The following is a 12,495-nucleotide window of genomic DNA, read 5'->3' as shown; positions in this document are numbered from 1 at the left end:
TGCGCGCGGTTCCAGGCTCTGTAGCAGGCCTTTATAATCTCTCGCTTAACATAATTCATTCATACTGCTTACCAAAAACGGGGACGGCGGGAAGGAAAAAGAGCTAATGTATGTATGGCCTTTCCAGCCAGAAGTACTTTTAGAGTTTTGATGGCTTCCCTTTCAATCTTTTATATAGGTAGATGTTTTAAAAAATACGCTACTGGGATACCAGAGATAGTCTTCAAAGCGATTTTTTCACTTTACATCATTATTGAGCACTTTCTCCTGTCATCAAACAGCCTAACAAAATACTGCCGATAAAAGTCCTCCAGAGGAATGCATGGCCCGTGTTCTTTAAGCAGTCCCTCATCGTTGCTGGCACTTGGGTAGTTTTCCAGTTCGGGCCGAAAGAAACAAACTGCTCAGTCGGATCTTGCCAAACGCCCCTCTCCCGCCACCAGCGCACAAGGAAGTGCCAGAGGAAAGGGTCACGCTTCCTGGGACCGCAGGGCCGGGGCCCGGCGTGCGCCTCCTTCCGGGCTCTGTGACGTCACCCGTCACCCCGCCCCCGCGGGCAGAGCCAATCGAAACCCGGGGCAGGTCCCTCCAGAAGCAAGCGCGCGGGCGCGCGGCCCCGAGGAAACGGCGTGATGGACGCGGTCCTTCTGGGCGCCCGGGCTCAGCTCCACCCGCAGCCGCCCGAGGGGTGGCCGCCCGTGAGCTCCGAGGAGGAGCTCTACGAGAGCCTGGATTACTACTACCTGCGCGACTTCCCGGCCTGCGGGGCCGGGCGCAGCAAGGGTCGGACGCGGCGCGAGCGGGAACTGCGCACCAACTGGCCAGTGCCCGGCGGCCACGAGCGCAAGATCGCGCAGAAGCTCCTCAACGGCCAGCGCAAGCGGCGCCAGCGCCAGCTGCAGCCCCGGGCGCGCACTCGGCTCGTCTGAGCGCAGGTGCGTGCGGGCTGCAACCGGCCGGAACCCTGGGAAGCCCCGCCAGCACCCTGGCCGCCCGGGCGCCTCTCGCCTCGGCCCTCTGCGACTGCACGCGGGCAGTGTCGCCCCCTTCCGAGGCTGCTCCGCGTTGGCGAGTCATAGCTGGACCCCCTAAACGCCCAGCTTATCTCTGGGCTGCAGTCAGAATAGTGTAAAACGCTACCTTTTGGATTTTGTAGTTGGGAGAAGAGGCTAGGAAATGAAATATAAGTGAAGAATTTACTTCCAGTGCCAATGCATGGGCTAAAGAGAATAATTTATTTTTTTGTCAGTTTTCTGCAGGATACCCGAAGGCCCTGATAAAAGTATTATCTCTGACTCCAGCTGTAACTGGTCGAAAGGGGGAGAATCCATGTTGGTCAACATAGCTTCTTTTCGACATCGCTTAAGTTTACCGCTTCAGTATCTTTTCCTTACTGATTGTTACTAACATCCAAGTGTCCAAGTGGGTATGCCTTTTTAGGGTTTTTAATTAAAAGCAGTAAGAACGGCATTTTAACTCTTTTGGTGGTTTTTTTTTTTTTTTTTCCAGCTGCTACGGTAACTCGTTTCAAGACCGCAAATGAACAAATAAGTTCATCTTATGGGTAAAGAAGATGAATGGGGGAAACAAAGATAGGAATCTGTACAAGATTTTATAGATGTGGTGTGCAAGTTTAATATTTGCCAGAATAGGAATATTTTCCGTTGTAATAGTGTATATCGAACATTTGCTAGGTTCTCTGCAATGTTGATCTCACAACAAGCCTTTCAGGTGGGCGCTGCTATCTCCCATTTTGTAGAGGGGATTCTGAGGCAAAGCAGTTTCAAGTCACTTTTCAGAGGTCATACAGCTGGTTACAAAGACGACCAGGTATAGCAGATACTTGAAAGCATTCCCTCCTTCCGGCATCACAGTTTTCCTCTATCATATGCAATATTCTGTTCAGAACCACCCACAAACTCCACGTCCAAAGACAAGGGTTGAGCTGTGGCCTAAAGATTATACCCACAATGTCAGTGTCATGGTGGCTGTCCTTTCTCTTCAGCCTGCATTCCATTAGGCCTCTCAGTGGTGTGTCCTTCTGAGAAGAGAAGAGTGCTGTGTACTGGAAGGAGCAACCTGAATTTTAATCCTCACTCTGACTATTCATCGCTGGGACTTTCAGCACACTACTGAGGTAACAACTTTCAAGTTACACCAAGCTTCTGGTTTCTCATTTGTAAAATGGGAATGATACTGGATTACCGTACCAAACTATGGATTATAGATTAAATACATAAATCACCTCAACACAGTTAAGGGCCTGGCACATGGCACATAAGAGGTAATCAATAGCAACTATTTTTAAGTTTACAGAACACAATCCCTTCTTCCTCTCTAGTCAAACTGTTATATTCTTCATTTACTTTATGTGCTATAGTAGGGGTCCTGGTGTTGAGGAGTCAAACACCTGTATGAACTTGGGCAAGGTGCTTAAACTCTTAAGTTATCTGTTCCCTTATTTATAAAGTGGGTATAATACTGTACCTATTTCAAGAGTTCTTGTGAGGTGTAAATAAAATAATACATGTAGGGGCGCCTGGGTGGGTCAGTCTTTGGGTGTCCGCCTTCGGCTCAGGTCATGATCCCAGGGTCCTGGGATCGAGCCCCGCTTCGGGCTCCCTGCTCGGTGGGAAGCCTGCTTCTCTCTCTCCCTCTGCTGCTCCCCCCTGCTTATGCTCTCTCTCTCTGACAAATAAATAAAAATCTTAAAAAATAAAAATAATACATGTAAAGTTCTTGGTGCCTGGTATATAATAGGCCCTCACATGATTACTATACGTGCTGCTGAAGCAAAGCACAGCACTTACATCGTTAGTAATGTTCTTCCCACTGCCACTGTCTTGGCCTTCAGGATTTTTCCTTACTCCTCTCCTGCTGTGTTTCAGAGATACCATGTCCAGATTAATCTTCCTGAAGACCATTTTAAACATAAAAAAAACCCTCAAGGACTGCTCTAACCCTGTAGGATAAAAAGCCTAGATTCCTTACATTGTGTTGGAAATCATCTATTAGATTTTCTTCAAGTTTGTACCACAACTTCCAAAAACACACTCGGTACTTGACACAGATCTTCTGTCCCGTCCTCACCATATTCGATTCTGCTTCTTCATGTGAATCTGTGCTGTCCTACTTAGCATGCCCTTTTCCCCTTTACCATTTTAATCTTTCTAAAATAAATTCCACCTGTACTTATTTTAAGTGCCACTTTCTCTCCGAATCTTTCACCCACGGTGAATTTCCATCCCCCCCCCCTTTTTTTTTTAAAGATTTTCTTTATTTATTTGACAGAGAGAGAGAGACAGCGAGAGAGGGAACACAAGCAGGGGGAGCGGGAGAGGGAGAAGCAGGCTTCCCGAGGAGCAGGGAGCCCGATGCGGGGCTCGATCCCAGGACCCTGGGATCACGACCTGAGCCGAAGGCAGACACTTAACGACAGCCACCCAGGCGCCCCTCCATCCCTTTTTGAAATCCATAGAACTTCATTTAAACACCACCTAACCACTTGTGTATATAGTATTTTGTATTTTTGTATTTTTATTTTTTTTAAGATTTTATTTATTTGACAGAGAGAGCACAAGCAGAGGGAGAGGGAGACGCAGACTGCCCACTGAGCAGGGAGCCCGATGCGGGACTTGATCCCAGGACCCTGAGATCATGACCTGAGCCGAAGGCAGCCACTTAACAGACTGAGCCACCCAGGCATCCCGTATTTTGTATTTTTAGATAAACAGTTAAAAATTCATTCATTGGTTCATTCTTTTTTGTCTGGTATGTGCAAGGCACCGCATTCACATAAGTATGTCTTAGTTATCCAATGGAAAAAATTAGATTTAGAGTGTAAGGATCTTAGTGTAAGGACCTTAGGGCTAATATCAGTTGGTACACAATTCCCAGTTCATCACAATCCCAGACAGACATAAGCCATGTTAAAGCAACACTCTAGGTGTTCTAACGAGATTTTGCTCACCTTAGATACAAAATTTTATAGTTTAAATATAGTAACTGTAGAAATTGTGTATTAGTTACCTATTGCTGTGTAATAAATTACTCCAAAACCTAGTGGCTTACAGCAACAGATACTTACCTTAGTTTCTAGAGAAAGGTAAAGAATTCAGAAGTGGCTTAACAGGGTGGTTTTAGCTTAGGGTCATGATGTTGGAGAGGAATCAGGCTCCACTTTTTGAAAGAAGTGTCGAAGAATCTGTGGACCTATTTTAAACCACTATGGTATGTTTAATTACTAAAAGTGTGTTCATTTTAGACAAATTGGAAAATATGAACAAGCAAAAACAAAAAAAAAGGAAGCAATCACTATCCAGTCGTTAACATCACTACTTAAGTGTACATAATTCAAGTCTTTAAAATACGTATGAACTTTCTCAGAATATAAACATACTATATATACCTACTCTTTCACTTAATATATTGTGAAGATACTTTCATGTCAGGTATTCTTTCATAATACTTTAAATGGCTGCATAACATTTCATCATGTGTATGAATCATAACTTATATAATTCTATATTGTAGGACACTTTGATTTTCCCTATTTTATACAACTTGTTAAATGAACATCTTTATAGCTAATTTCTTTACACATTCATGACTGTTTCTGGAATTCCTAGATGTGGAATTTCTGGAACAGGTTTGCACAATTTTAAAACTTCTGGTACCTACCACCTGACTAGAATTTTATTGCAGTCATCAGGGGTCCACTCATCCAAACGTTGGTATCACATATATGTAACAATTCCTCCAAGAGTTATTTGTTCAAATTTTGATTAGTATATGTGAATTTGTTTTTTTTTTTTTAAGGTTTTATTTATTTACTTGACAGAGAGAAAGAGCACACAAGCAGGGGGAGCAGCAGAGGGAGAGGGAGAAGCAGACTCCCCACTGGGCAGGGAGCCCAATGCGGGGCTCGATCCCAGGACCCTGAGATCATGACCTGAGCCGAAGGCAGATGGTTAACCAACTGAGCCACCCAGGCACCCCTATATGTGAATTTGTTGAGAATGATTGAAATCACTATGGAATGAGAAGTTGTTACATAAATTTTACTAAAGAGTGATCTTCAGCAGCCTATCTCGCCTGGGGGAAGCCATGGCCACAAGTTAGAGCCACATAGCCATTGGGTCCCCTTAGAACACAGTCATATAATTCCGGGCCCCTTTAACTGCAGTCAAGATATCAAGGACTATTCAGTTTTGGAGGGCGATATTTTGAATTTGTGTAATAAAAGACTGTCCGTTGTCACTTTTAGGGACCAAGGGAGTCCAAATCTAGGGACAATTTCTCTTAGCAAAGTTTTTGCCACCTCCATGGCTTTTTTAACCAACTCGGGAGCCTGGTGTAAACCCTGTATTACCTTCCATTGGTTATTTTTGGGTATAAAGATTTTTCCCTCATTATTAACAAGCCAGTCCTGTGCATTTCTTGGTCTGGATAGATTGGACTTATGGACTTTATTGGAGTTAAGACTGGTAAAATCCTTAAATGTTTATTTTGTGCTGCCCGCTTGGCTGCACGGTCTAGTGAATTGTTTCCTTTAGATTCTAAGGTCATATTCTTTGCTGTCCTTTGAGGTGAATTACTGCTACCTCCTTAGGAAGGTTTACAGCCTTAAGAGTAATAATTTCAGACCCATATTTGATTGGGGTGTTACGGCTTGATAATAATCCCCCTTTCTTCCAAATTGCTCCGTGGGGGACGCCTGGGTGGCTCAGTCGGTTAAGCGTCTGCCTTCGGCTCAGGTCAGGATCCCAGAGTTCTGGGATCATCCCTCAAGGGGGGGGGGGGTCCCTTGCTCAGCGGGGAGCCTGCTTCTCCTTCTGCCCAGCGCTCCCCCTGCTTTGTGTGCTCTCTTGTGATCTCTCTCTCACAAATAAATAAATAAAATCTTTATTAAAAAATTGCTCTGTGAGCACGTAGGACTAGGAAGGCATATTGGAGTCAGTGTAAATATTAATTGTTAAGGCTTTGGCAATTGCAAGCACGAGTGAGCACCATAGCATACCCAGCTTTTCTTATTCCCTTTTCCTTGAAACTATTGCCATCAGTAAACCAACTGTCATCAGCATTTTCAAGAGGGGAATCTTCTAAATCTGTTTGACTAGAATAAATAAGATCAATAACCTCTGAACAGTTATGCTGTATAGAAGTATGGCCAGGTCCAGGCATAAGGGTAGCTGGGTTTAAAGTCTGACAGGTTTCAAGTATTATTTAAGGCATATCTATAAGCATAACCTGGTATTTAATAAGTCGGCCTCCCGTCATCTATTGGTGGCCTTTGGTCTCTAAGACACTCTGGGCCTGATGAGAAGTCATTATAGTCAGGGGCTGTCCCATAGTGAGCTTTAAGGCTCCTTTTACCAGGAGGACGGTTGTATATGTGGCTAAAGGCTTTGTTTGCCATTGTGCCTCAATAGAGGTGGCTTTTAGGATAAATATGACTAAGGGATACCATCAAGACCACCTCTGTTTGAGGTCCAGCATTAATAATATCCTAATTACAAGGAATCACTAGCAAGTGGGAGAAGACTTATCTCAAGAGATAAGGGCATCCCCAAGTGTATCATCCAATCTAATCATAAAGAAAGTAGGGTCATCCATTATCTCCACAAGTCCCTTGTTAACCCCATAGAGTGGGGTATATGCTCTGGCTTTTAAGGAGCGATTTTGTCATCCCAGCCACATAGAATTGGTCAAGGTGATAGCTGAGTTATACGATTGTTGGGGAATCTACCCCATTTCCCAGTTGTTGAAATAATCATATGCCCATGGGGTCCTGTTTTTAGCCCCACAGAATAACAAGCAAGAAGACTGCTTATATGTGAGCTATTGTGGCAATTTCTCTGAAGTTTACCTCAAGTTGTCTAGCTAAAGCAAACAACATCTAAGGACCAATCAAAACTAGGATTTAACATCCACAAAGTTGGGTTATTGAAACATAATTTTTCCCTCTAAAATAATCCTCATTTCCAGAGATAGCCAAGTCAAGACTAATTTGTTTGCAAAACAAGTCCAATTTTAACAAACTGAGCCTAATTATTTACATACGTTCAGCAAGAATAATGATCATACAGATCTTTTAGAATCTTTCCTGGAACTTTTATAAGGAATCTCTAGGTTGAACTTGTAGTGGCCTCTCCAGGCCAGAAGCCAAGCCAAGTGCTTGCCATCAGACAAGCCTTATGATACCTGTAGGGCGAATTCCTCTTCGCAAGGTCCCCAAAGTATCCTGAGGCTCCTGCACCTGCCAGGAGGTGATATTCTTTACTCACCTAGTGAGGCTGCTGGGAACTCTTTAGCAAGGTATCAGGCCAACATTTCCAAAGGGCTTTATGGCTCCAGGTTTCATAAAGTCAACCTTAGTTCCTGAAAGCTGTTTGGTCATATCTGAATCTATGCATGTCTCTCTCAAATGTGATATTCCAGTCAAAGCCTCGGTAAAATAACCAGTATTTCCAATGGTGTCCTATTACAAGGAGAACAGATTTTTTTTTCTTTTTTTTTTTTTTTTGTCGTTGTTGATTCATTTGAGACACAGGGAGAGGGAGAATATGAGCAGGGGAGAGAGAGAGAGAAAAGCCAGATGAGGGGGCTCAATCCCAGGACCCTGAGATCATGACCTGAGCTGAAGGCAGATGCTTAACCATCTGAACCACTCAGGTGCCCCAGGAGAACAGATTCGTGTTGAACTTATGCAAATGACTATGACTGGAAGAAAGCTTACTGAGACCTTTTTGAATTTCAAAGGGTTCGGGTAGAAAGAAAAGTTAAATGCTTCAATGTGTTCACAAATGAATACGTTACCATGTTTCTGTAAGTCATAGACATCTTAAGAGAAAGTTTGCTTAATGTGAAAAAGTAAACATTAGAGAACCAGCAATATTTCAAACAAGAGTCACAAAACTATAATCATCTTTTTAGTTCATTTAGTCCCGTGTTACTAATTCTTGTTTAATTTGAATGCAGCTTTTTAGTTAGTTCTGGGAATTCTTACCCATTTCAATTTTGATCTTAAAGATACTGAATACCTGTATTTGTCCTAAAAGTCCTTTTTATGGACTTCCTTGAAGATTGAAACTCATTTTGCAAGAGAATTAGAACAATTATAAATGACAAAAACTCAGAAATGGACATTGTTAATGATCTGAGAATTCATTATGATGCAATTGACTGGGAAACTCAGTTATTTCTTTTAACACTTCAATAGCCAGAACTTGAGTGATAATGACCTTATACCAGAAGGTAACATACCAAACAAATAAGCCTAATTAGTCGAGATTTTGGTCCTGATTTAAATCTTGGGGAAGTTTGTTAAAACCTTAGAAAGTTTTAAAGCACATGCCTAATAGGATTAGGGATGGTCAAAGACCTGATAAAGGCAAAACACAGAAAATGGGTTTTCTGGGCAGGCAAAGAGAAAACAACTATTTACATTTTCTTATCAAGAGCAGACCAACAATTCAAGAAAACTTTGTCCTTTTAACAGAGAGAAAGCAGACTTTCAATCTTATACCAATGTTATTTTTAAAATCCATTCATTTCAATCTTAGGCTGTCCTGACCACTCCTAAAATTCCTTTCCAAAGATTTCCCATCACAAACCTACAACTTTACTTTGCATTCAGATTTTGTCCGGAGCCATTTCTTTCTAGCCAGTCTCATTTAGGACAAAATTGCCTTCTTTTACCTTCAACAAAAATGCATTTCCATTCCTTATGATGTGGGAAACAAAAGCAGAAGAAAAATTATTAAATTTCCTTACTACCCACTGACAAGTCCTTGAAACAGGCAGGGTGGCATTCCTCTAGGGACTCAACTGCCTTGATATTGGTATTTTGCTAAGGGCAAAAGACAGTCCTAGCCTGACCTCCCGACCCCCAGGATCCTGTAAGTCTACTTTAACATATAAAAATTCCTTTAGAGGGCGCCTGGGTGGCTCAGATGGTTGAGCGTCTGCCTTCGGCTTAGGTCATGGTCCCGGGGTCCTGGGATCGAGTCCCGTGTCGGGCTCCCTGCTCCTTGGGAGCCTGCTTCTCCCTCTGCCTCTCTCTCTCTGTCTCTCAGGAATAAATGAAATAAAATCTTAAAAAAAAAAATTCCTTTAGAAATTTCCTTTATCACTAAACCCCCCAAGCATATGGCCGACCGATATATATCTGAAGGGTCTCATGACTAAGGTTTTATTAGACGGTAATAAATGACATTTTCCCAACAATAGCTAGCCCCTTCAAGGTCCTGGAAACCTTGCTTCCAAAATTCCTTAGACATTTACGCTATCCCTAACTGCCTCCCAACTTGAAAGTATATAATGGGCCACTCCTCATGACTCCATTGCAGCTCTTTCTGCCCATGGGTCCTGTCCCCATGCTGTAATAAAATCACCTTTTTGCACCAAAGACATCTCAAGAATTCTTTCTCCTACATCACTTATATTTTTCTTACACAGAGTTGCTTTTCTTATTTCCATCAGTCTTTTTTTTTTTTTAAGATTTCATTTATTTATTCATGAGAGACAGAGAGAGAGAGGCAGAGGGAGAAGCAGGCTCCCAAGGAGCGGGGAGCCCGATGCGGGACTCGATCCCAGGAGCCCAGGATCATGACCTGAGCCGAAGGCAGACGCTTAACCATCTGAGCCACCCAGGTGCCCTTATTTCCATCAGTCTTACAGTTAGTAGAACTTTTTCACTTTTAGAAATCATCTCCAGTGAAAACTAAGTAGTAACCAACTATGAACTGTTTCACCGAAACTTTTTAGACGGCAATTTTATGAATCTATTAAGCACAATGTTTACCAAGAGACTCAAATATCCTTAGTTTCTTTGCAATAAGAAGTCAAAAGTGCAAACCTACATTCAGTAATCAATGCTTTAGCACTTTACCTAGATGTCCAATGAATTTAATCCCACTCATCATCCAAGCAAAACTTTAGTTTCAGGTTACCAAAGACTTTGAAAGCAATTACCCATGAAAATTTTGATAAGACAATTAACCGTCATTTTAGTCATCTTTTTACTAACAAATTGCAACAGAGCTAACACGAGGTTATTTGACCTTCAGCAAACCTCGATAGAATAAAAGTTTCACATTTAGTGCTAACTTTAAAGACAGGTCTATCTTAAACCAACAAACTTAACTTAGCTTAAATACTAAATTATGTTCCACCTGGATCCTTCCTTCCCATTGTCAGTTTTTACCTGAGACGCTGGTGGGGAAGTCTGGAGTGGGCGGTGTTAGGTCCAGGGGATGCTCTTCTTGCTGCTTGATAGTGAGGGAAGGAGCCATGGTGCCTGAGGCACCAAAGATGGTCTAGAAGCCAGTTATGCAGGCCGCACCCAGGTGGTGCGGAAACAGAAAGGGGGAGGGGGAGACAGAAGATGCCAAGTGCTGCCAGAAGGCAGAGAAAGGGTTCCCGGTTCCAGAGCTCATCAGCTCCAACAGAGGCACAGACACCATGTTTTCCTGCCAACAGCGGGGAATAGGCAGTCCATGTCAGGCCGGAGAAGACAGGGAATGTCCCTGAAACAAAGGGAGTTTCAGCAGCTGCTTGGGAATATCCCTCAAAGTTCCCGTCCGAGGGAGACTAACCACAGTTGGCTCCAGTTATAGCCATTAACCCGGGAAATGAGTGAAGGAGAAGCCCCCACATCTATTAGGAGGAGGAACAGTGAGAGAGTCAGAGTCCCCTTTGCTAGGAAGGGCCTGTGTTTCCTCCAGCAACCTGGGTTAATTCGGAGGCTTATTTAGATAATTATCAAACAACATGTCGGCGTGGGGAGGAGGTTACTAGCCAGAATGTTCAGGCAAAATTCTGCAAGAGGCCATTTTAGGTCGAGGTCCTGGTGTAGAGCAATGAAGGCTAGTTATGAGCAATGAAGTTACCCTAGATCTATTCGCCCTATTTCCTGCAGAGGAGAGCTAATAGATCCCACTGAGGCTATGCAGTGTTACAGGAGCTCAGTCCTTTCCTAAGTTTTGCAATCTGAATTGTTTCCAGGGGGTTAAAAGGCACCCCAAGGGAGAGTTCTTGGGAACTGAAGAAAAGAGAAGGTCCATTACCTAGAAAATCCCCCTGCCCTCCACTCCCGACTCCCAGGTGGCGTTCCAGGGTAAGTCAGAGGTTCATGGTGTCAAAGTCACCCGAGGCATTTCCCGAACAAAATCGCTATAACCATCGTTGCCGATAAAGGCCCCTGTAGGAGGGATGCTAGTGTCCCCCCATTTCCCCATTGCATCCCAGGCTACAGATGGGTGCCTTGAAGGTCATGTCTTATTTTACTTTGGCTTGAAGAACCTGCCATTTTAACTGAATTTTATAGCTTTAGTAAATAGAGGACATTGATGGAAAACAGTAAAGATAGAAATCCACCATGATCTAAGTGACATCCCAACACATGTAGTCCTTACAGCCAATTTCCCTAGGAAACAGTCCCTGGTTGGGTTTTAATTCAATCGGGTACTGGCTTCGGCGGGCTCCCAGTGGAGGTCCTGTGGCCAGAAGTGGCTAGACCAGGGATGTGAAGGGGATCACATTAGATCAGTCAGGAGGAAAGCTCACACAGGAGTCTTAAGATTGGCGCTATCCTGGTGACTTAGGTGGTGTCCCGTGCCCAGGACAAACAACTTTGTATAAGGACAGCAGTAAAGAGAGGGCACCAAGTTTCTGGGTCTTGCTACCATTCTGGCCAGGGTACTAACTTTCAGCCAAAAGGCAGGCTTTCTCCTCCCCGTAGAGCAGCCATGGGCTAGAGGATTGCGGCCTAAGCAATCGGCATGAAAGTGTTCCAATAACACTTTCATGTGTCCCATACTCCTTGAAGGGCCCCTGGAATGAAAGTAAAGGAAGAGAGACAGTACAGTACTCACCAAGTTTGCACCAAAGCTCGGAGTCCCGATGAAAAGACTCAGAAGCCCCACATTCAGGCGCCAAATGATGTGGTTTTGGAATAGAGGTGAGGTTTGGGGGGAAGGGGTCCAGAGCCAACGACCAAGAAAGAATTCTTGAGACATTGGTGCAAAATGGTGGCTTTATTAAAGCACGGCGACAGGACCCGTGGGCAGAAAGAGCTGCTGCCTGGAGCAGCTTTTTTATTCCTTTTTATAGTTGCACATTATGTGATGTGGCTTTTTAAAAAAAATCAGTATTCTACTGACAGGAATTTAGGTTGTTTCCAATCCTATACAATGACAAAATAACCTTGTACAAATATCTAATATTCTCTCCTCAGTGTAGGAATTAATGACTTAGCCGGGTATGATTAAAATTGTCGCTGTTCTGGATGCTTGTCTAAACTGTCCGAAGTTATGCTTATTCTAAGCTCTTCTTGTGCCATGATATCCTTTATAAGGCTCCTTCGCTCTGTCTCTGCTTATGAATTATCCAAGGGCAAGTACAATGTCATATCATTTGTAAAACTTTTATTAAGTTCTGTGAAAATAGAACTTTGTTTTTCATGAAAGGTTTTTGCATTATTTACCCTTTGGT

The 12,495-nt window shown here is 43.4% G+C and overlaps 1 protein-coding gene across 4 annotated transcripts; it reads left to right on the top strand.

Annotated features, from left to right (window-relative positions):
* The first annotated feature begins 556 nt into the window (after positions 1-556).
* On the top strand, positions 557-3,628 carry NUPR2 (nuclear protein 2, transcriptional regulator). Of its 4 annotated transcripts, XR_003523134.2 has the most exons (5): positions 559-935; positions 1,250-1,422; positions 1,510-1,564; positions 2,006-2,137; positions 3,570-3,628. XR_003523134.2 is itself a non-coding variant. In XM_027612251.2 (2 exons), the coding sequence occupies exon 1, from the start codon at positions 633-635 to the stop codon at positions 927-929; it is 297 nt and encodes a 98-aa protein (XP_027468052.1). In that variant the 5' UTR covers positions 557-632; the 3' UTR covers positions 930-935; positions 1,260-1,470. The 4 variants fall into 4 exon arrangements, 2 of the variants coding, with proteins under 2 accessions (XP_027468052.1, XP_027468051.1); XR_003523133.2 differs by lacking the exons at positions 2,006-2,137; positions 3,570-3,628 and having other exon boundaries at positions 1,510-1,986; XM_027612251.2 differs by lacking the exons at positions 1,510-1,564; positions 2,006-2,137; positions 3,570-3,628 and having other exon boundaries at positions 557-935; positions 1,260-1,470.
* The last annotated feature ends 8,867 nt before the right edge of the window (positions 3,629-12,495 follow it).

The sequence above is a fragment of the Zalophus californianus genome, chromosome 10, assembly GCF_009762305.2.
Source record: "Zalophus californianus isolate mZalCal1 chromosome 10, mZalCal1.pri.v2, whole genome shotgun sequence".
Taxonomy (NCBI): domain Eukaryota; kingdom Metazoa; phylum Chordata; class Mammalia; order Carnivora; family Otariidae; genus Zalophus; species Zalophus californianus.
The sequence above is the reverse complement of the archived record's forward strand: the minus strand, read 5'-3'. Positions and strand labels throughout refer to the sequence as shown.

Coding starts and splice junctions, on each gene's coding strand:
- NUPR2 (XM_027612251.2), top strand. CDS start 633: ATGGACGCGGTCCTTCTGGGCGCCCGGGCTCAGCTCCACCCGCAGCCG.